General features: G+C 38.0%; 1 protein-coding gene across 1 annotated transcript in view; it reads left to right on the top strand.

Moving 5' to 3' along the window:
• LOC150075769 (apoptosis-inducing factor 3-like) overlaps positions 1-25,795 on the top strand; it is a 217,772-nt gene that overhangs the window by 181,121 nt on the left and 10,856 nt on the right. Inside the window, exon 17 of the mRNA XM_090387198.1 lies at positions 276-380. Coding sequence (XP_090243324.1) covers positions 276-380 — 105 coding nt within the window. The remainder of the gene's footprint in view (positions 1-275; positions 381-25,795) is intronic.

Genomic DNA, 25,795 nt, shown 5'->3' with positions numbered 1-25,795 from the left:
GAAATTTGAGTTGTAATTTTAAATAAAAGGGGATGGAATCCAAATATGGAATGGGAATAGTTTTATATATAGACTTTCTGCTGTTCTCTAGACCAGTAACACTTTAAATGGTAAAAACTGAAATATTTACAATAGGGTAGACCTTATTTAAGATTAATAAAAGTATGGAATCTTAATAGAACAAGAATTTATGTACCAAAAATTATTTTTGGGTTAACTGCCTGTTCCAACAAATTTGTTCCATTTATTCCAACTAATTTTTATTTTTGATTTAGAGATGGCACTGTTGTTGCTGTAGCAACAATGAATAGTGATCCAGTGGCAGCCCAGTTTGCTTCATTAATCTATAGTGGCAAAACTTTAACAAAAGAAGAAATCATGTGAGTATATTGCAATTACTACAGATCATTTTTACATTCAGATGCTTTAGCGATTGTGGTATTTAAGTATTTTATGATTTTCTGCTTTTATCATAAATATGTGATTATAATTAAAGGTGCACTTCACTGCCATAGAATGAATAAATTTGAATGGAAATTTAGAACTTTGCATGTTAAAAACAATATGTTGCAACCTACCTTGGGAATTCTTCAATAAGAACTTAAAATCAGTTATTCACAAGATTTATGTCCAAATAAATGTATTTTAAAATTGTTGCAGGAGAAAATAAGAATAAAAGGTTAAACGTCACTGATGAGAAAGAGTCATTTATTGTCTTATCTGTTTCCTAGATGTTGAAATCATATCTGAACGAGTCATGTCTGTTTCCTAGATGTTGAAATCATATCTAAACAAGTCATATCTGTTTCCTAGATGTTAAGATCTTGGAAAACATGTAATTGGGTTTTAGAATCCTGAAAGTAAAATTTGTTAGAGGAAGGCCTCTAAAAGGTTTTTCCTTACAAGATTCTGACATCCAGTCAGAGGTTGGGACATCTGGGTGGTTACTTACCTCTGGATGTCAACATCTTGGGGCAGGGAATTCATTGGGTTTTTGCATAGGCCTCCAGACTTTTTTTGGGGGATACACTTTTTACTATGCATTTCCCATTACTGGAAGAGTTAAGACCTGTATGATGGATACTAGTGATAAAGAGACCTGCAGTAGGTATAAACTGATTTGCAATCAAGTCAAAAAGAGAGTTAGGCAAGCTAAGGCTAATTACAGGAAGTATCTGGCAAAGAAAAGTAGGAAAGACTTGTTCTTATATAAACACGAAGGGATGTATCACATTGGTCCATTGGGTATGAATTGTATAACTGTTGATGATCCTGCTCAGGTTGCTGAAAAATTGAATAGAGATATTTGCATTTATGTTCACACATGAGGAATTTTTTAGGGATGGGGATGCCAGAAGTATATCAAATTCTAAGAGGGGACTGATTTCGTGATAACTGAGAGAAAAGTGGAAGAGAGGTTGCCGAGGCTAAACGTGAACAAGGCATCTGTGGTAGATGGGTATTTGGCTATAATTATGAGAGATCCTTGGATTCAGAGGGGGTTTCTATGGACTGAAGACGTGCAAGTGTATCCCTAGTTCACAAAGGAGAATCAAAGGGTGAAGTGAGTATTTATACACCTGTATGTTTGACTTCTATTCCAGGGAAAGTAATGAAATCACTGGTTAAAGCAGGATTGAGATATTGCAGTCACAGCATGGATATTTTTAAGGAGCAATCTTGTCTAACAGATTGATTGGATACTATGATTCTGTAACAAAGAAACAGGATGCAAAAATAATTTTGACATCGTATACTTAGATTTCAGGAATGTTTTTTTTTTTTTTTGATAATATTCCACAGAGCAAGACTGCTGTATAAATAACAGCAATGTGGCATAGGGGCTATGGATAAAGGGGTGGTTCGGTAGGAGAAGAGAGAATACGGTTATTAATAGGTGCTGCTCTTCTTGAATTAATGTTATAGTGGAGTACTCCACGGTTAATTACTGGGCCAGTTTTTGTTTTCGATATTTATTAATAAGATTGGTGGTTAAATTTGATATTGATATGTCAGACTTAATGTCTAAGTTTGCAAATGATACAAAGATTGGCAAGGTGGTTAATGACAGTAATCAGGTATGCTACTGTAACAAGCACTAGAAAAGTTAAGCAGATGGGCTGAGAAGTTTAACATTGACAAATGCAAGAGTAATATGGCATAACATATTACTCTTGCATTATGTCAATGTTATTCTGGAAAAAATGGATATGTTATTCTGGAATTACCCATATGCAGTAATATGGCATACCATATTACTGCATATGAGTAATTCCATAATTCATGTGCAGTTAGACATGAATTTCTCTGAGCAGTACAGATGGGCTATGACAGCTTGTGGGATTTTGTCAATAATATATAGGAATTTTTTTTAAAGCAGAAATAATGAGGCTATTTTCCTGCTCTGTAAGGCAGTGATTAGGCCACATCTTGAGTATTGCATGAAGGTATGGAAGCCTAACTGTAGGATGTGAATCTATTGTAATGGGTGCAGAGAAGAGCAACAAGATCATTTTATTGGGTAAACATTTTGTGAACAAAAATGGACTTTTCAAAGGCCATTTTCAAAAATAAAATATTGTACTAAAGAATAGTTGTGAAGTATAAATGCAAGAGAGCCCTTTGCTTCTATATAAAAATTTTCTTGTTTCTTAAGTTGTCTATATTCTTACATGTGGAACTAGAAAAAATAAATTGTTCTTTGCCCGTTAAGCAGAAATAATAGGCAACCAGAGAACTTCTAATGAATTTCATTAATATTTTATTTCCCAAGATCCATCATAATAAACAATCTTGAAATCCATCTAGGATGAATTTATCATGCTTATTAATGGTTCCATATGGCAGCCATTCTGCTTATATACAATATAGATCAGGATGACAAATGAGTTTTAGCCATCAGCTTGCCAAAATAAGTAAAAAAAAAAAAAAAAAAAAATTATATATACAGTAAACCCCCCCGCGAATAGCGGGGGTTACGTTCCTGAGAAATGTCGCGAATACTGAGTTATGGCTCCCAGAGTAATAAAGGGGTTCCGTTCCAACATATGAAGAAAAACTAATCTAAAATTTTGTCTGTGTGTGTATTATATGTACCTTCATAATATGACTATGTACATAGTGAAATGCAAGCATATGGCATCGAAATGAAAATAAGAAACAATTTAATATTAAATGTAATATTTATTAGAAATTTCAAACAAATCTTTCAAACCAGCGCCTTTGCTAACAAAAAAACTTATCCCGCCAGTGCTATCACCAGTTTCGCTAAAGTGTTGATAAAGGAGTTTTGCTTTTTCACGAATGATGAGTGAACTTAACGGAATTTTATTTTGAGTTTGGTCATATATCCACAGATTTAAAGCTTTTTCCATTTTTCCTAATTTAACATCACGAGTTACAGAGCAAATCTTTTAAGCAATTAGCGTGTTTTCACGGACACCGGATTTTTTCTTCCGATTTTTTGATCGATCGCACCATTGACTCATTGATTTTATAATGTTTTGCCACTGAGGAGACACTTTCACCATTAGAAATTTTGTCTAATAACTCAATTTTATTCACTAATGTCATCACCTTCTTTGATATTTTCACATTTCCCTTGTTATTCGTAGCTATATTTTTGTACGGGTTAGAAAGAACTTGTCCACAATAAAGTCACTTTCTTCCGTTAACACACTCGAAAAAGTCTGTTTTAAACTGCAAAACGGTAGATTTATCACTTTTGTAAGCATATCAATTTATAAATTGATAAATTTATTCAATTTATAAGCGTATAAATTAAAAGCAAACGATGAAACCTTCCATGACAAGCGCATAACACATACTGAACAAGGATTAGCAAGAAACATCCACGCTCGCGATTTTGTCATCCCCCCCCACCCACTGAGCGCTGTTTTGACAGGGAAAGATAATTTTAGCCACGTCCATGTTTTTTTATGGCAGAAAATATTCACGGCCCCTTAAAATTCACATTTTTTTTAGGTTTCATTTTATATTAAATTAGCGATCGCGAATACAGATACCGCGAATAGCGGGGGTTTACTGTGTGTATATATATATATATATATATATATATATATATATTATTATTTTATTTATTTATTTTTTTCTTTTTGGCATCCCTGAAAAAAGAAATTTAATTTCCTTCCTAATTTAAGGAGAAGGAGGTTACAGTTCCATTATACAAGCAATGGTGAGACCTCATTTTAAATTTTGTGTTCAATTCTGCAATGGGAAATCCATATGAGAATAGACTGAATTTATAGGTTAAATAACTTAAAAAAAATAGGCATTTTCTGGTGGGGGGGGCCGTCCAATTTAGATATACACTGAGGGATCCCTGAATTATGACCACCTATCTAATACAGGTAACCCTAGTATAACATGGTAGTTTGGTTCCTACAAAATCCCATGTAATGTGAAACCGTGTTATACGGAACTAAGAACCAGTACAAAAAGGGGGTTACATTCCAAAAGCTAACAAAAATACGCCTTTTTTTAAATTTTTTTTTTATAACTCTCGGAAACTTAATTTTTATAGTAGTAATAACCTAATATTTTAACTTTATTTTTATAATAGTAGTAACTTGGTCCTTGAGGTTGCCACAGACATTATCTCAGATCTGCTAGACAAACTGTACTTGCTACCTGAGAGTCTAAAACGCTGATGGAACTGATATTTGGGTGACATTCAAGTTAATTGGACCCAATTTCAGCAAAGTCCAGACGGTCTGTGACAGTCAAATCCTCTGCTTTGACCTTCAGGATGGTGGGACTGTTAGTAATCCTGGGTATAACCTCCATGCACAAGCAACAAGCACACGGTGGGTGACCACACAGGTGTGACCAACGTAAGCAGGGGTTGAGGTGTGGCGGACACACCACGGAGGACTGCTGCCCCTCTGTGTTACCAGGCAATACTAGCAATACCAGTGCAATACTGCTACTTTGCTTATTGGAGGCTTTAAGTGATGGAACCCATGTTTAGTCTCCAGAGCTAAGTTCCGGTCAACCCTTCCCCATCTCTCTTCCATCATGCAGTATGACTGATGACTTTTGAGGTTATTATTATTATTATTATTAGCCATATGGTGCAAGGAAACCTGAGGCTTATGCTGCACCAACCAAAAAAAAAAAATTTCCCTTTTACCCTGAGAGAGAGAGAGAGAGATAGAAAGGAATCACCAAGGAAGAGAAGAATGATTATATCCAGATCAGAACCCTGGATGTGCCAAGCCCATACTCACCAGATGTGAGCCCCTTATGATGAACATCATGGCGAGATCCAATCTTCCTTACATTTCGAGAGTACAGCTCTAAAAAGGTATTCACGGGCTGGCCGCTAGAGTCACTGAACCAAACCTATTGGTAACTCTTTAGGAGGCTTCCGGATCAGCTAGTGTTTAATCTTGCTACCTCTACTCTGCCAGATAGTGACTGGAGGGAGTCCGAGTAGTGTGTGTGTGCGGGGAGCATTGTCGAGGCCACATTAATACAAAGATCTGGGTATATTCTTACGGAGTCTAGAAAAATTTATCACCAGCAATTTACCACCAGCAATTGATTGCAAGCAATTTACCATCGCATAAACAACTTACCACCAGCAATTTACCGCATTTTACCGTCTAGAAGCAATGAGATGTGTTTGGTCAAATCATAAAAAGTTATTTTTTTATTTAAGTTTCTGCCTTAAGCTATGATTAGCATATTTTTTGGAATTCTATGAACTATGAGGGAATAGTACGGAAATAAAAAAAAAAAAAAAAAACACATGTATGGAAATATGTAATTTAATAGGTAGATTATGTAATTTAATAGTTGCATACAGTGGTGAGCTGTGAATATTTTAACAATGGGCTTGCCCTTTTGCCGACTTTTTGATGTGAAACATCCTTTTGGAGGTGGGGGGGTACCTACCGAGTAAATCTGATCGGTCACGGAAGTGATGTCACCCGCGGCGTCTGCCAGAGGTGCTTCCAACGCTCAGATTAGATTAGAGTACGTAATGCATTTTTCGTGACCAGTATGAATCTCGAGTTCTAACTTTGAAATTTTTGAATAGTATGACGTCACAACCATGTGACGTCATATAGGGACGCGAAGAATGTTTCACATAAAACCATCTACTGCTTGTGCTTAGCAGCCATGCGACTTTTTTATTCTTTTTTTTGCAACTAGGGAAATATAATGGATACATATTTATGATAATATTGCAAATAAAAAATAACAAAAATATTTCCCATATTACAAATAACGAATTATCACAAAACATTCTAGAATATAAAAACAAATATTACATAAAAAAACACTGTTCTAGAAAAGGTACACAAAAATCACAGATTACATGAAAAAAATATTGCACAAATATTCAAGAAAATTTTCTTTTAAAAATTGCCATATGAAATTTACTTGTTTATTAATATTGACATAACGATCCAGATCAAATTGAATCAATGGTTTTCCATTTAGATGTATGGTCTCACCATCTGCAACGTGTTTAATTTTCAACATTATTCATTCATTCACATGATATTATTCATTATGCTGAAAGCTCGCTCAGTTTCAGCACTGCTAATCGCAATGGTTATTAATTTTTATTTCATATTTTATCAAAATACAAATTTCTTAGCCGACCGGGCTAGCCGAGTGGGTAAAGTACCTGCCCGGCAACCCAAAGGTCGCGGGTTTCCCGCCTTGGGCTTGGATCAAAGTACTGCAAAAAAAAAAAAACCTTGGGGGGTGCAATATGGCCACAGAAGCCGATGCGCCAACAACTACCAAATCAAAAAAAAAAAAAAAAAAAAAAAAAAATTCTTATTCGGTTTTCAGTCTTGCCACTGAGACAAAAGTTCTTTTAAATTCCACGATTTCTGGTAGAATATGTTTAAAATTTCTTTCAATGGTATGATTATTTTCTTTATTTAATTTAAAATCACCCTGTTGCATTAATAACTTGTCCTTTAAGGATAAAATAATGCATTTAATAACTTGTCACGAGGTAATTTTACTGTTCTTACTTTCGATTTTGATTCCTTCAAATTCTTTCCACTTCAACATGCTCTCAATTTTAGCTTCATATTTTCCTTCAGAATTTTTCAAATTAGCAATAGCATTGATAGTTCGAATAATTAATTTATCTGCGTTTGCCATAGTGAATCTGTAAAGCTTCTGAAATGTAAGAGAGCTCTTGCAGGATGTCGATCCATAGTGCTAAATGGTTAAGAAATTCCAGATTTAAAAGTCGCTTTAACAAACCCAAATAAAAAATAAATTTTCTGTTTATACTCCAGGGTGACCATACCATCAGAGGAGTTCACAAAGTAGAGAGAATACAAGAAACGGCACCGTATTGAGTAGTCAGGGTGCTTGAACTCGAGTCACTCAAGGCACGGCACCTCCGTAGCCAGGTGGGCAGGAGCAGTAGTGCGTAGCACACACTCTTCTTGATTAGATTGGGGTTCGAGCCTGTAACCACTAAATACGGAAGATGTGGAAAGGTCAGGGAATGACCACCGCATATCCCCAGAGCAATATGGCCTTAGTTGCTAATGCTCCTAAAAACCAAATAACAACAACTCAAGGCACGTGTACTTATGCACCCACGCGCCTGACCACTGGGCTACGGCGGCATCTGATCCAAAATGTTTGCGCAGTGCAAGCTACAAGCTGCTCTTCATAGCCCGAACACATGACGGATCTTTGTAGTTTCCACATAAAGTTCTTTAGCAATCATTCTTAATTCGCACTAGTTTTTTTAAGATTGGTAATACAGTTTTTTTTTTTTTTTTTTAAATTATTGCCTGTATGCCATTATAGTTTAGAACATTTTCTATGCAATGAAAGGATCGACAAAGTTTCAAAATCTTTCAACATTTCATCTTCTTAAAGTTTATATAATATCTTACTTTCCTCAATCAGTCTCCCCTACTTTGCTACTGTCACTAGTTCTTTGTGCAAAATATGCAATATATGCATATACTGTGCAAAATATCGGAATTATTCAGTTATTGTGACCATGTAAACAAAGACAGGAGAAATTTACTGGAAGGCATGGATCACTCACTTCTCCGAAAAACATGCCGACCGGGCTAGCCGAGTGGGTAAAGTACCTACCCGGCAACCCAAAGGTCGCAGGTTCGATTCCCGCCTCGGGCTTGGATCAAAGTACTGCAAAAACCTTGGGAGGTGCAATATGGCCACAGAAGCCGATGCGCCAACAACTACCAAATCAAAAAATCAACCGAAAAACATACGCCCGTTTGTCGAAGTAAAGGGGAACCGCAACACAGGTTGACCAGAGGCTATTATCCATGTCGGATATCTTCTTAATCCTCTGATTGGCTATGGAAAACATTGACTAGCATGACTTCTCGGAATGCGGCTGCATAAGTTTTATGGACAGCACTAACAATGTAGAACGGTAATCCCTTTCACCCTTAATTTGCGCTTTGTGATTACTTAAAGGCCAGAGGTGAGAACAATGCATACAAAGTTGTCTCTCCTAATCTGTTCGTTACATGGAAATAATTTTCGTTCTACGGAAACTACTGTATTTTAAATGTAATTACCAAGGGGAATTTTAAAAAATTCGGTATAAAGAAGTTGATTAAACAGAAGTCCGACTGTAATTAAATCAAAAATGAAGCAGTTTTAAAATATATATCCGATCGATTGCGCCATTAAAATGCTGGGAATGGGGCCCCGTTTGCCCCACCGTAGTTTTGGCTCTGGATACTCAATAATTGTGCATTTAGGATTTTGTTTGTAAAATAAATGATCGTCTCAACAATGGGCTCGCAAAATTTAAAAAAAAATAACAGTGGTCTCTTGCAAGCCCACCATAGCTCACCACTGGTTATATGTATCACAAAAATAGTAAAAAATCCATTATTTGAACAATATAACAATTGGTTAATTTTAAAATAAACTAATTATAACATTAGGTATGTCATAATACACTGCAAAAATTCAAAATGAATGTTTATGCAATCTTCAGAATCAGTCACGTTGGGATAATTAATTACTAAGAAACTAATGTTTACAACACAGTATGTAAATTATGAATAAGAAATATTATGCGCTATACCTCTTAGATAATCAACAATATCACCCCGTTCATCGTATGCACTAAAAAGCCTTTTAATTCATTCATCACAATTGCGATAATTCTTTTTTTTGTTGCCCAGATCACTTCCACTTAAATATTGTTCAATGCACATTTCGTTAATACTTTGTTCTTTTTTAATGCAATCGATAAATTTCCAAATGTTGGGATGATAAGCAGCGACTTTTTCCTCAAATCCTCTATGCCACCCTTCAACAGAATTATTCATTCTTGGTAATCCTTCAAGAACAAGCTGGCGTACGTTCCACATTTCATGGGAATACTTTGGTGGTCGACAAAGATGTCGTCTGGTTAGGCGTCCAATCCATGTATCCTTAAAATAATCAACAACTTCTTGCAATTCTGGAGGAAAAACACCATTTTCGCACTTAAAAAACGACCATCAAAATTGGAGTGGGCACAAATGCAATTGCTGCCAAAATTTGCATATTTAAAGCAAAATTAGCGAAGCGTCAGGAAAAACTCATTTCATGAAATGTGGAACGTACGCTAGCTTGTTCTTGAAGGATTACCAAGAATGAATAATTCTGTTGAAGGGTGGCATAGAGGATTTGAGGAAAAAGTCACTGCTTATCATCCCAACATTTGGAAATTTATCGATTGCATTAAAAAAGAACAAAGTATTAACGAAATGTGCATTGAACAATATTTAAGTGGAAGTGATCTGGGCAACAAAAAAAAAGAATTATCGCAATTGTGATGAACGAATTAAAAGGCTTGTTAGTGCATACGATGAACGGGGTGATATTGTTGATTATCTAAGAGGTATAGCGCATAATATTTCTTATTCATAATTTACATACTGTGTTGTAAATATTAGTTTCTTAGTAATTAATTATCCCAACGTGACTGATTCTGAAGATTGCATAAACATTCATTTTGAATTTTTGCAGTGTATTATGACATACCTAATGTTATAATTAGTTTATTTTAAAATTAACCAATTGTTATATTGTTCAAATAATGGATTTTTTACTATTTTTGTGATACACATAATTATTAAAATACATAATCTACCTATTAAATTACATATTTCCATACGTGTATTTTTTTTTATTTCCGTACTATTCCCTCATACTGCAATAATTACACTCAAACACCAGCCAAGCGATTAAAAAATTTTAATCACCTGGCTAGTGTTTTTAATAAAATTTTAATCAAATTTGAAGATATTCCCTCATGGTTCATAGAATTGTTGCCCAGATCACTTCCACTTAAATATTGTTCAATGCACATTTCGTTAATACTTTGTTCTTTTTTACAAGTAAACACATGGGTTGTGTTAGGGTAGCTAAGAATAGAAACAGGTGCATGTATACCTGCGTGTACTAGGAGTTTGGTAAATAAATTTGATGAATTGAGGTATTGCTCAAAACATCAAAGGCAGATATTGTTTGGATATCAGAGACGTGGTGTCACACAGATATAAGTAATGCGGAACTGGAATTTGGGGAATACAATGTGTATAGAAAGGATAGACAGGAGGGGAGGAGGGGTTATGCTATTAGTTAAGAAACACATAAAGTCCAAGGAAGTGAAGCCAGTCGACATCGATGGACAGGGCAGTGTCGAGTCAGTTTGGTGTGACATAAGCATAGGGAAATCAAAATTGAGAGTAGGAGTGTGCAATAGGCCTAATGACTGATGAGTATAATAAGATATTGTACAGGGAAATAGAGTGGGCCAGTAAATCAGAGAGTCTTATAATGGGGGATTTTAATTTCCCAGATATTGACTGGAATTTGTGGGTTGGTCACTCGCACACTAGCAAGGCTTTTGTGGATTTATTGGATGATTGTTTTCTACATCAGCATGTTCGTGAGGCAACAAGAGGGAGCAATACTCTTGATCTGATTATCAGTAGTGATTCTTCATGCATTAAGAATCTGCAGATAAATGAACCACTAGGTGGCAGTGATCACAGTGTGTTGAAGTGGGATTTACTCAAGGAGGTAACTACCATCAGAGGTAAAGGGAAGATTTTTTGTTTTCGTAAAGGCGACTATGATGGTCTGAGACAGTATTTAAATTCTATACATTGGGACCAACTGATGATGTTACCAACAGCAAACTCAAAATGGGAAGCATTCAAGGAACTAATCTTGGAGGCTACCAGGTTTTACATACCAACTAAGAAATATTGTTCAAGGTTTAGGCCTAATTTAGGAGAGAAAAACAGAAAAGAGTTCTTTACATATTTAAACTCAAGAAGGAAAGGGATGAATCAGATTGGTCCACTGGATATTGATGGTTCAACAGTTGAGGATCCTGCTCAGGTGGCTAACAATCTAAACGAGTATTTTGCATCTACATTCACGCATGAGGAGTTATTCAGGAAGGAGAATGATGTAGGTAAAGTAAACATTGGTTGTCAGATGAACTAATGAGACATGTGGCAGAGAAGAAAAATGCATGGGATACATACAAATTAATGGGTGACATGGAAGCCTATGATAGATATAAGTTGGTCTGTAACCAAGTCACAAAGGAGATTAGGCAGGCAAAGGCAGACTACGAAAAATCCTTGGCAAAGGATGCAAAGAAAAACAGAAAAGAGTTCTTTACATATTTAAACTCAAGAAGGAAAGGGATGAATCAGATTGATCCACTGGATATTGATGGTTCAACAGTTGAGGATCCTGCTCAGGTGGCTAACAATCTAAACGAGAATTTTGCATCTACATTCACGCATGAGGAGTTATTCAGGAAGGAGAATGATGTAGGTAAAGTAAACATTGGCAGTGAGCTGGATGATTTTTTAATAACTGAGAGGAGAGTGGAGGAGAGATTGTTGAGGATAAACATAAAAAAGGCACCTGGGGTGGATGGGATCTATCCAGTTATATTAAAGGAGGCAGCAAAGGAAGTAAGCAAACCCCTAGCCATAATTATGAGAGCTTCTTTGGACTCAGGGGAGGTACCCATAGACTGGAGATGTGCAAATGTAACACCAATTCACAAAGGAGGATCAAAGGCTGACACAAGTAATTATAGACCTGTTAGTTTAACTTCTGTTCCAGGTAAATTAATGGAGGCACTGGTTAAAGAAGCACTGCAGGATCATCTAGACAAGAATTCAGTTATAGCTGAGACGCAGCATGGTTTTGTTAAGGGCAGGTCTTGCCTGACCAATTTGATTGGATACTATGATGTAGTCACAAAAGAACTGGATGCAGGGAATAACTTTGATATTATATATTTGGATCTTAGAAAGGCTTTTGATACTGTTGCACATGGAAGACTGCTGCACAAATTGGAGCAGTGTGGCATTGGAGGCAAATTGCTGCTATGGATAAGGGGATGGTTGAGTGGCAGAAGACAGAGAGTGGTAATCAATGGACACTGCTCAACGTGGACTAATGTTATTAGTGGAGTTCCTCAGGGTTCAGTGTTGGGTCCGTTGTTGTTTTCGGTGTTTATGAATGATATTGATGATGGTATATCAAGTTTAATGTCCCAGTTTGCAGATGATACTAAGGTTGGCAGGGTTGTTAAGGACACTACTGACGCTATGCTGCTGCAACAGGATCTGGAAAGGTTGAACAGATGGGCTGAGAGGTGGCAAATGAAGTTTAACATTGACAAATGTAAAGTACTACATATGGGAAACAGCAACCCCAGAGCAACGTATCAACTCTGCGGTACTACACTGACAGTGGTGGAGAATGAAAAGGACCTGGGGGTAATTGTGCAGGCAGATATGAAGTTCTCTGAGCAGTGCAGACGAGCAGCAAGAGTAGCTCATGGTGTCTTGTCAATGATATACAGGAATTTTTCTAGCAGGGATAAGGAGGTGATTATTCCCTTGTATAAGGCAATGGTTAGGCCACATCTTGAGTACTGTATACAGGTCTGGAGGCCTCATTTCAAGAAGGATGTAGAGCTGCTGGAACGGGTACAGAGAAGGGCAACAAGATTAGTGAATGGAACAAAGGGTTGCTCTTATGAAGAAAGGCTAAGTTTTGCAAATTACAGAGTCTGGAGACTAGGCACCGGCGAGGTGATCTGATAGAGGTGTAGGCTTTGAATGGTTTGAGCATGCTCAATGCCAATGGGATTCTTCATCTTGCTCAGAATAATCACCTCAGAGGGCATAAATTCAAATTGAGGAAGGACGGATGTCGGATAGATGTGAGGAAATTTGCCTTTGGCCAGCGGGTGGTTGGTTGGTGGAACCGACTTCCATTACTTGTTGAAGTTGATAGCCTAAACAAATTTAAAGCTCAACTGGACAGGTATTTCGAACGAACGGAGGTGTGAAATGGGAGTGGTGTGTGTGTGTTTTTGTTTTTTTTTTTTTTTTTTTTTGGCTGATGCTGAATAAGCTTGCTTTCTTGCATCATATGCCTCTACTAATGCTAATGCTAATTCCAAAAAATATGCTAATCATAGCTTAAGGCAGAAACTTTTTATGATTTGACCAAACACATCTCGTTGCTTCTAGACGGTAAAATGAGATAAATTGAAGTGGCTGTAAATTGTTTATGCGATAAACTGATGCGCCGGTAAATTGCTGGCGATCAATTTTCCGGACCCCATTCTTACCATGTGTACACCATTTCTAAAAATTTCATTAATTCATATAGCATGCTCCCCTTCCCCCGACCACTTTTTCTTACTATTCAGTACATCATGAATTGTCAAACTAATAGAGTAAACTTATCTGTGAAAAGATCTAAACCTCCCAAACACTTCCTAGTTCTTTTCAAAAATATACATGGTCTCAGTTCTAATCTCAATGATGTCAATTTCCACTTGCAGTCTGCCAAACTCCATTTACTTTTTCTGACAGAATCTCAGTTATTGGTTGATTCAACTACTGCTCATCTCAGTTGCCCAAATTGATTGCCATATGATTCCTTTCACCTCAAAGGTGGTACTTGTGCATATGTCCATTCTGATATTCCCTGTCAGAGAATTGGTAATTTGGAATCTCCATTTTTCGATCTTCTCTGGCTTAAAATCTCTCTACCCCATTCTGTAAAATATAGTGTTGTCTCTACCATTCTCCCAACTCCACTAATCAGTTGAAAATCTTTGACTTCCTCTCTTTGCAACTTGACTTTCTCCAGTCCAACTTTCCTAACAGTGAAGTAATTTTCCTTGGTGATTTTAATGTTCACAATTCCAGCTGGCTTCTGATTTCTAGTCACACCAACCCAGCTGGTAGAGATGCTGAGGCTTTGTCAATTACTAATGACATTGTGCAGAGTGTTCATTTACCTACAAGAATCCCGGACAATTTTAACCATACAGCCAACACACTTGAGCTTTTTCTCACAAACAACCCTTCTAAGAACATGGTCAAAGTGAGTGGTCCTTTAGGCACCTCAGATCACAACTTGGTGATTGTCTCTTCTCCAATGGAGCCTTGATCTCATGGCTATTCCCAACGTTGTATTGTTTGGCATTACAAGAATGCAAAATGGGATTACCTGCGAGATTTCTTTTCTTCTTTTCCTTGGTCGGATTATTGTTTCAAAACTTCTGATGTCAACGTTTGCAAAGGTCATGTCAGTGAAATTATTCTTGTAGGAATGGAATCCTTTATTCCACACTCCACATTAAAATCTCATCCTTTATCTAAACGTTGGTTTTCCAATAAATGTGCTAAGGCTGTTCAAGAGAAGAACATTGCATATCGTAATTGTCTTCTTCCCAATTCTTCAGTTTCATTTTCTGCCTACATCAAAGTTCGCAACAATTGTAAAGCAGTTATTAATCAGTCCGAACTAGATTTTGAACAGGCTAAGAGTAGAAAACTTGCTTCTTGCCCTAACGGTAGCTGAGCATTCTGGCCTCTTGCCAAAGCTATTGGCCACAACTTTTGCCCACCTCTGTCAAAACCAGATGGTTCTGTTGTCACTTCAGCCAACGATAAAAGCTTACCTGCTGCTAGCAACCAATTTTTCTTCCAACTCCTGTATTAATAATTTTGGTAAAACACCTCCCACCATTCCCAACACACTCCATTCAATACCTCCTGTGGTCTTCCGTCAAAAGGATGTCAGAAGGATTTTAATGAATCTTGATGCTAAGAAAGCTCCAGATCCTGATGGTATTTCTCCACTTGTTCTCAAAACCTGCACTCCTGAATTCACTCCTGTTCTTTGCCGCCTTTTTTCACTTTCTTATTCCAAAGGTGTTTTTTCCTTCTGCTTGGAAATTTGCTCACATCCAGCCAGTTCCTAAAAAGGGTGACAAATAGCTCCCATCCAGTTATCGTCCCATTACAATTACTTCTACTCTTTCTAAGTAATGGAGAAATCAATTAACCGCTAATCCTTAAACTACCTAGAAACTTTCCATCTGATCAATGATCTCCAGTATGGATTCCATTAGTGTTGATCCATTGGTGATATTCTGGCTTACGTTACCCATTTATGGACAAATTCAATGGAAAAGTTCGGTGAAACACAAGCAGTTGCTCTTGACGCCAGAATCTTTGCACTTCAGCCCCAACAAAAGATCCTACACTTACCTCACTTTTAAACAATGAAACAAATGTCTCAAGCATTTATAACTTTCTCAAGATGATTAAAGTATATCACCTCCTTTAGTTAGCTAAAAAAAATTACTTTCTGGTTCCTTTTTTCCATTTTCTCTATTTGAGAAGAAATGCCATGCATAGTTACTGTATGTATGGTGCACTGTGGTCATAGTTGCCAATGTGACCAATAAATCCTCAAACAAACAAACAAACAAACAGATCTTGACATCTTAAAGGCTTTCAATCATGTTTGGTATAGAGATCTTCTAAACAAGCTTCCTTCTTATTTTTTGCCAACTGTTTTTTGTAATTGGTTATCCAGTTTTCTTTTTGATTGCTCACTGAGGGTGATGGTAGATGGCTCTCTGTCTTCTAACTCTTTCCACTAATGCTGGTGTCCCCCAAGGTTCAGTTCTTTTCCCCACTCTTTTCCTCTTGTATATTAATGACCTTCTTCCATTAACTGTAAATCCTATCCGTAGTTTTGCCGATGATAGCACATTGCATTCCACTTTCCATTGTGAGAAACCTTGCCCTGCTCAATTAGCTTCAACTTACTCGAATATCCGTTCCCAATTCCTTAAATGCTGATCTCCAGGTAATCCTTCAGTGGGGCAAAGACAACTCAGTTGATTTCAGTCCTTCCAAAACTCAGTCTTGTCTTATATCTCGCAAAAAGGATTCTTCTGCTCCTATGCTTATCTTTGGTGACTTTCCGATTTCTAGGCAAAATGATATATCTCTTTTGGGATTACCCTGACTTCTAATCTCTCTTGGCACAAGCACATTACAAATATGCTTCCTCTTCATCAAAAAAACTTGATTTTCTCTTTGACTCTCGGCGTTACTTTTCTTCCAAACAGCTGTTCATTCTGTACAAATCGCAAATCCGCCCTACCATGGAATATTGTTCCCACATCTGGGGGTGGTGCCCCCAAAACCTCTCTGTTGCTTCTATATTCCATTCAGAAGAGGGTAGTTAGATTAATTAATGAATCCTCTCCAACAGAGTCTCTCCACTCACTCTCTCATAAACTTACTGTGTGTGCTGCACGCCTTTTCTACAGATACTTCCATGGGCACTGTTCTTCTGAATGGGCTTCTATAATTCGCACTCTCTCTTTCAGAATAGTCCGAACACGTGACGCCACCAGCCAACATCCATTTACTGCCCAACTTCAAACTCACAGAACCAACTTTTTATCTTCCTTGTTTATTCATTCAATTGCCGTTTTCTGGAACAACCTTCCTTCGCGCATATTTCCTGAAAATTACAGTCTACATTAGTTCGTCTAATGTCAAAAAATATCTTCTTTCATCTTCTCAACTTCCACCTCAAGCACAGTACTAAGTACTATAAGTTCTAATGTCTCTCATGTTTGGGGTTTTCGTAAAAAAAAAAAAAAAAAAAGTCTTACCTTACAAACTGCGATACTTTTATGTGAGATAATGTACATTCATTTAATTTTCTTCATCTTCATTGCTGCTAAGCAGCATCTAAATTTTGTGTACCTTCTGCTCTCTTTAAAAGTCACAAACTGCAACGCTTTGAAGTCACAATTATTTTTATGGTCTCAAAAAAGCACAAGTTCAATAGCACAGAACCTAACCCAGGGAACTCCCAAGAAAATACAGTGGACCCTCACTTTAAATGACACGGGAAAATCTGAAGAATATTTTTCAGTTAGCTGTTGTTGTTGTTATTTGGTTTTTAGGAGCATTAGCAACTAAGGCCATATTGCTCCGGGATATGCGGTGGTCATTCCCTGAATGACCTTTCCGCATCCTCCGTGTTTGGTGGTGACGGGCTCGAACCCCGGTCTAATCAAGAAGCGTGTGCTACGCACTGCTGCTCCTTCCCACCTGGCTACGGAGGCGCCTTCCAGTTAGCAAAATAAAAATAAATTTATGCTTACTTACATAGCTTAATAAATACGTACGTAATATGTACATACTAATTGATATTTCTGTTCACTGACTTTTTTTTTTTTTTTTTGGTTGTAAAATTTAAAACAGTAAAAATGATAAACAATTAATAACAAAGAACACGGCATGCACAAGTTTCAACAAACGTGATAATCAGCTTCTGAAATTTTATTTATGTTTTTTATATGATTGAATATTTTATGGAAGGGGAAACACATTTTACCATAATAATGTGAAAACCCACAAAATTCCAGCTATCGGTACTATAGCAAATGCAAGAAGATCGAGTTTACTACCTGTTTATATTTTATTACACTAACAGAAAAGCCCAATGAACCAGAAAGTGCAAATTGTTTTTATTGCTTTTTGGTAGTGACCTCCAGAAATGTGCTTTAGAAAAATACCATGAAGGTGATAACGACTAGTGAGTCAACAGCGGGGATTCACAAAATGAAATGGGAATGTTGAAAATTACATCTATAATAATAGTAGGGTTTTCCCAGCACAAAAGCTCAAAAATACCATGTTATGCAAGATTTCCAGCAATTCACAAACCATGTTAGAGCGAAACCTGGTTATTTAAGTACCGTGTTGTGCGAGGATTGCTGCAATTTATCAATCGTGTTAGAACAAAACCGTGTTGTTAGAAGTACTGTGTTATATGGGGGTTGCCTGTACTTTGTAGGTCCTCCTTTTGCCCTCAGTACAGCAGCAATCCGAAGTGGCATTGATTCAGCAAGATGTCATAAGTGTTCGGGAGGTATGGCCTACCAAGCTGTGTGTAATGCAGTCAGCAATACAGGTATGGTGGAGGTGATTGGTGTATCTAGATGCCTGATATGCCTTTCAATAGTGTCCCACAAGTGCTCTATGGGATTGATATTAGGGGAGTTCAGAGGCCAATTGATATGCTGGAAGTCAGAACTGTGTTCCTCATATATGGTATACACAATCAGCAAGCAGTTGATGATAGCAGAGACCACTGATGCGTTGTTCCACATGCACCAAGGGTCCAAGTTCCTGCCAGTGAAAAATGTCCCCACCATACAACTCCCTCCACCGACCTGTACTTTTGATACCTTACATGATGGATCAAGAGCCTCATGTTGTTGATGCCAAATCTGTACACAACCATCCACGGTGTGGAGTAAATAATGTGACTCATCCAACCAGCACACCTCCTTCCAGTTTTCTAACATCCAACTTCCATGTCTTTGTACCAGGCGAGTCTTTTATGCTGATGAACCTTGGTTAGGAGTGGATGCTGTGGGGGTCGTCTGCTGATATAGCCCATACGTGTGAGCGTGTGATGCATGGTCTTGCCAGATATTATTCTGGGTTGGCCCATGTTGTATTGGGTAGTCAACTCTTCAACAGTGCTGCGCCTGTTTGCCTGTACGAGTCATCGGAACTGGCGCTCACCTCTAACATCAACCTTTCGCTGACCTTTGCAGTTTTGCTGTCAGGTCGTTGTTTGACATTTTGACGCAAGTCCTGGTACACTTTAACTATGGCGGCTCTTGAACACCCCACCAGTTCAGCCGTTTGAGAAATCATGACACCAGATCATCAAGCGCCCACAATCTGCCCTTTATCAAAGTCCGATAAATCCTTCCTTTTACCCATCATGCTTGGAATTTTACTACCTACTGAACTACCGACACCTTATCTATGCTACATAGGTCGACTAACTCTGCACTTTTATATCTCACGTGGTCAACGGTGCCTCCGTAGCCAGGTGGGCATGAGCAGCAGTGCGTAGCACACACTTCTTGATTATGCTCCTAAAAACCAAAAAACAACAAACATCGTGGTCAACGGGTTGCATTCAGTTTTCATACGGTTAGGGCCAGTATATAAAGCTAGTGGTCTTGGGAAGTGTAAGCTGTGTATGGTGATGGAGCTTTCACATTGAAATGGGGCACAAAAACAAGGAGATATAAACTATTGAGGAAAAGTAACAGACTGGACCTGAAGAAGTTTATTGTTTGGTCGGCATGTCATCAACCACTGGAATAAACTGCCTTCCTTAGTTTAGGTTTGACAGTACTGGTGAAATTTAGGGGCAACTTAATCAGCGCCTTTCAATGGTGGGAAAAGTATGATATCCCTCATATCATTTGATTTTTTTTTTTTTTTTTTTTTGGCTGATGTAGCAAAAACCTAGCTTCCTTGTATCTTTTATCCTTTACTAATGCTAAACATTCATTTCACTATTTAATGAATAAGAAACCATGTTGGATAGATGAACATTCCAACGATTATGATGTGGTATTCATCACAATAAAGTAACTTCTCAAAAATTCATGATCTTTGATGGCATGAAAGTTGATACCTATCTCATTTGGGGGAAAATACTCTTACTCTGTAGTTGTTACATACCTCAGTGGGTATGTAGCAATTTTTAGCAAAATAGTGCAACTGGATACTTTGTAATGAGTTTTAGAATATGGTTTGGCAGATTGCCTGTAGCAGTGCTGGAATGTTCTTCAAGCTCATCAGACTTAATTATGCTTTTATTCCCTGAGATTATTTTAAAACAGTTGTATATCAGGAAAGGCCTAGGATCATTGCAGACCTGAAATTTTCTATAGTTGAAGAGATATCTGTCTATGGTCACAATAGATGTATTAGATGCAGTTTGTAATTTGTCTACACCAATGTTTGAGCATCCATACACAAGATTGTTGCACCCAGTTTCTTTAATGGTGTATGTAAGACCATAGCAACTGCCCATTTTATTTTATTTTTTGCTCTTTATATATGTGCACCATTTAAATATAAACCATGTCTTACGTATAGGTTAGTGCAAAAGCAGCATTTTAATGTAGCCATCTACCAAAGTAATTAAATTGGCATCGTTTTGGTTATATCTCATATAGTGAATATCTTCATGAGTTGCCATGGTATTGTACTACCTCGAATAAGTAACACTTCACCAGTGGAGATGACTACTGTTACTTATTCTCAGCGGATACAACCACCGAGAAGGCACCGTTTCAAAGCTTGTTGGCTTCTCTTCGGTGGGTGGGTGGGCAGGTACCTTGGAGTTGCAATAGTGACAGCTCAGTTATGAAGTATAACTTCACAATATCAGAGATGCCCGATGGTGTGCAGTGATATAGACCATAAAATATATGTTAGTCATTCTACCTCATAGCATGAGGCCTTTGCCCTTAAATATTTTATAGTCTATATCACTGCACACCATCAGGCATCTCTCATATTGTGAAGTTATACTTCATAACTGAGTTGTCACTATTGCAACACCAGGGTACCTGCCCACCCACCAAGCAGAAACCAACAAGCTTTTAAACGGTGCCGTCTGGGTGGTGGTATCTGTTGAGAATAAGTAACAGTAGTCTTTTCCACTGGTGAAGTGTTACTTATTTGAGGTAGTACAATACCATGGCATGCTGGTGGGATTCTTCCTCTTTCTCAGAATAATCGCCTGAGAGGGCATAAATTCAAATTGAGGAAAGACAGTTGTAGGATAGATGTGCAAAAGTTTGCCTTTAGCCAGCGGGTGGTTGATTGCTGGAACAAACTTCCATCTATTGTTGTAGAAGTTGATAGCTTAAATAGATTCAAGGCAGAACTTGACAAACGTTTGGAGCGAGTGGATGGGTGAAATAAGGCTTTTTTTTTTTTTTTGTGGCTGATTCTATATAAGCTTGTTTTCTTGCATCATATGCCTTTGCTAATGCTAACTCATGGAGGTATTCACAATATGAGATATAACCAAAACAGTGCCAATTTAATTAATTAATTTAACTACTTTCGTAGATGGCTACGTTAAAATGATCTTTTTGCACTAACATATATGTTAGTCATTCTACCTATTAGCATGAGACCTTTACCATTAAATATTTTATAATCTATATAAATGTCACAGTGTGCTGAAGTGGGATTTACTCAAGGAGGTAACTACCATCAGAGGTAAAGGGAAGGGTTTTTGCTTTCGTAAAGGTGACTATGATGGTCTGAGACAGTATTTAAATTCTATACAGTGGGACCAACTGAAGATGTTACCAACAGCAAATTCAAAATGGGAAGCATTCAAGGAACTAATCTTGGAAGCTACCAGGCTTTACATACCAACCAAGAAATATTGTTCAAGGTTCAGGCCTAAATGGTTGTCAGATGAACTAATGAGACATATGGCAGAGAAGAAAAATGCATGGGATACATACAAATTAATGGGTGACGTGGAAGCCTATGATAGATATAAGTTGGTCTGTAACCAAGTCACAAAGGAGATTAGGCAGGCAAAGGCAGATTATGAGAAATCCTTGGCAAAGGATGCAAAGAAAAACAGAAAAGAGTTCTTTACCTATTTAAACTCAAGAAGGAAAGGGATGAATCAGATTGGTCCACTGGATGTTGATGGTTCAACAGTTGAGGATCCAGCTCAGGTGGCTAACAATCTAAACGAGTATTTTGCATCTACATTCACACATGAGGAGTTATTCAGGAAGGGGAATGTCGTAGGTGAAGTAAACATTGGCAGTGAGCTAGATGATTTTCTAATAACTGAGAGGAAAGTGGAGGAGAAATTGTTGAGGATAAACATAAAAAAGGCACCTGGGGTGGATGGGATCTATCCAGTTATATTAAAGGAGGCAGCAAAGGAAGTAAGCAAACCCCTAGCCATAATTATGAGAGCTTCTTTGGACTCAGGGGAGGTACCCATGGACTGGAGATGTGCAAATGTAACCCCAATTCACAAAGGAGGATCAAAGGCTGACACAAGTAATTATAGACCTGTTAGTTTAACTTCGGTTCCAGGAAAATTAATGGAGGCACTGGTTAAAGAAGCACTGCAGGATCATCTGGACAAGAATTCAGTTATAGCTCAGACACAGCATGGGTTTGTTAAGGGCAGGTCTTGTCTGACCAATTTGATTGGATACTATGATGTAGTCACAAAAGAACTGGATGCAGGGAATAACTTTGATATTATATATTTGGATCTTAGAAAGGCTTTTGATACTGTTGCGCATGGAAGACTGCTGCACAAATTGGAGAAGTGTGGCATTCGAGGCAAATTGCTGCTATGGATAAAGGGATGGTTGAGTGGCAGAAGACAGAGAGTGGTAATCAATGGACACTGCTCAATGTGGACTAATGTTATTAGTGGAGTTCCTCAGGGTTCAGTGTTGGGTCCATTGTTGTTTTCTGTATTTATAAATGATATTGATGATGGTGTATCAGGCTTAATGTCCAAGTTTGCAGACGATACAAAGGTTGGCAGGGTTGTTAAGGACACTACTGATACTATGCTGCTGCAACAGGATCTGGAAAGGTTGAGCAGATGGGCTGAGAGGTGGCAAATGAAGTTTAACATTGAGAAATGTAAAGTACTACACATGGGAAACAGTAACCCCAGATCAACGTATCAACTCTGTGGTATTGCACTGACAGTGGTAGAGAATGAAAAGGACCTGGGGGTAATTGTGCAGGCAGATATGAAGTTCTCTGAGCAGTGCAGATGAGCTGCAAGAGTAGCTCATGGTGTCTTGTCAATGATATACAGGAATTTTTCTAGCAGGGACAGGGATGTGATTATTCCCTTGTATAAGGCATTGGTCAGGCCACACCTTGAGTACTGTATACAGGTCTAGAGGCCTCATTTCAAGAAGGATGTAGAGCTGCTGGAACGAGTACAGAGAAGGGCAACAAGATTAGTGAATGGAACAAAGGGTTGCTCTTACGAAGAAAGGCTTAAGTTTTGCAAATTACAGAGCCTGGAGACTAGGCATCGCCGAGGTGATCTGATAGAGGTGTATAAGGCTTTGAATGGCTTGAGCATGCTCAATGCCGATGGGATTCTTCCTCTTGCTCAGAATAATCACCTGAGAGGGCATAAATTCAAATTGAGGAAGGACGGATGTCGGATAGATGTGCGGAAATTCGCCTTTAGCCAGCGGGCAGTTGGTTTGTGGAATAGACTTCCATCGCTTGTTGTTGAAGTTGATAGCCTAAACAAATTTAAGGCTCAGCTGGACAGGTATTTCGAACGAATTGAGGGGTGAAATGGGAGTAGTGGTTGTTTTTTTTTTTTTTTTTTTTTTTTTTTATTGGCTGATGCTGAATAAGCTTGCTTTCTTGCATCATATGCCTCTACTAATGCTAAATGTTTATTGGCTTTAATTGTCCTAGCTTTTGCTCATATTGTGCAGCCATCTAACAAGTTCGAGAGGCAACCAGAGGGAGTAACACTCTTGATCTGATTATCAGCAATGATTATTCATGCATTAAGAATTTACAGATAACAGAACCATTGTATAACAGTGATCACAATGTACTGATGTGGGAATTATTTAAAGATGTAAATCAAGGCTAAAGGGAAAGGCTTTTGCTTTCGTAAAGGTGACTACAGGGGTCTCAGACAGTTTATAAATTCTATACAGTGGGATCAACTGATGAGGTTACCAACATTGAATTCTAACTGGGAAGCCTTCAGCAAATTTTGGAGGCACTAGGCTTTTCATTCCAACTAAGAAATACTGTTCAAGATTTAGTCCTAAATGGATATCACATGAATTAATGAGGCTCGTGGCAGATAAGAAAAATGAATGGGATGCATATAAAGTATCAGGTGACACAGGTGCCTTAAGTAGATATAAGCTAGTCTGTAATCAAGTCACAAAGCAGGTTAGGCAGGCAAAAGCAGATTAAGAGAAATCTTTGGAAAAGGATGCTAAAAAAACCAGCAAAGAGTTCTGTACATATGTAAATTCTAGAAGGAAAGGGGTGGATCAGATTGGACCACTTAACATAGAGGGGTTGACTATTGATGATCATGCTCAGCTGGCTGATAAACTGAATGAGCATTTTGCATCTACATTCACACATGAAGAGTTATTCAATGAGGGGAATGACAGACGTTTATCAAACTCTAACAGGGAGCTAAGTGATTTTGAATAATTGAGAGCAAGGTGGAGGAGAAATTGTTGAAGTTAAACATAAGGAAGGTGCCTGGGATCTATCCAGTTATATTAAAGGAGGCAGCAAAGGAAGTAAGCAAACCCTTAACCATAATTATTAACCATGGGGAGGTCCCCATGGACTGGAGGTGTGCAAATGTATCACCAATTCACAAAGGAGTTAAGGTAGTAGTAGTAGTGGCATGTGATGCAAGAAAGCATGTGTATGAGCTTATGCAGCATCAGCCAAAAAAAAAAAAAAAAAAAAAAAAAAATCACACCATTCCCTCCAGTCCAGTTCCTCCTTAAATTTATTCAACCTATCAACTTCCACAACGACAGATGGAAGTTTGTTCCAGCATTTAACCACCCGCTGGCTAAAGGCAAATTTCCACACATCTATTCTATATCTGTCTTTTCTTAATTTGAATTTATGCCCCCTTAGGTTCGTAATCTGAACAAGTGGAAGAATCCCATCAGAATTCAGCGTACTCAACCCATTCAAGGCCTTATACACCTCAATCAGATCACCGCGCAGGTGCCTAGTCTCCAGCCACTGCAATTTGCAGAACTTAAGCCTCTCTTGGTAAGAGGATCCCTTCATTCCCCTCACCAATATTGTGGCCCTTCTCTGTACATGCTCGAGTAAATCTACATCCTTCCTAAAATGAGGCCTCCAGACCTGTACGCAGTACTCAAGGCGTGGCCTGACCATTGCCTTATACAAAGGGACAATCACCTCCTCCTCCCTGCTAGCAAAATTCTTATATATCATTGACAAAACCCCATGACCTGCCCTGGCAGCCTGTCTGCATTGCTCAGAAAACTTCATATCTGCCTGCACAATTACTCCCAGGTCTTTTTCATTTTCTACCACCTTAAGTGTAGTACCACACAGTTGGTACGTTTCTCTGGGGTTACTTCTACCCATATGCAGTACGTTGCATTTGTCAAGGTTAAACTTCAGTTGCCACTTCTTAGCCCATTTGCCCAAATTATCTAGATCCTGTTGCAGTAGCACACTTCCATTACTGTCAACCTTTGTATCATCTGCAAACTTCGACATTAAGCCTGATATACCTTCATCAATATCATTGATAAAAATACAAAACAACAGTGGACCCAACACCGAACCCTGTGGGACTCCACTAATAACATTAGTCCACGAAGAGCAGCACCCATTGATTACCACCCCTGTCTTCTCCCACTTAACCATCCTTTTATCCATTGTAGCAACTTACCCTTAATACCATTCTGCTCCAATTTGTACAATAGTCTTTCATGCACAACAGTGTCATAAGCTTTCTGAAATCCAAATATATG

This window comes from Mastigoproctus giganteus, chromosome 13 (assembly GCF_048544385.1).
Source record: "Mastigoproctus giganteus isolate SK-2022 chromosome 13, ASM4854438v1, whole genome shotgun sequence".
NCBI classification, from domain to species: domain Eukaryota; kingdom Metazoa; phylum Arthropoda; class Arachnida; order Uropygi; family Thelyphonidae; genus Mastigoproctus; species Mastigoproctus giganteus.
Note: the sequence above shows the minus strand (reverse complement) of the source record. Positions and strands in the feature narration are given on the sequence as shown.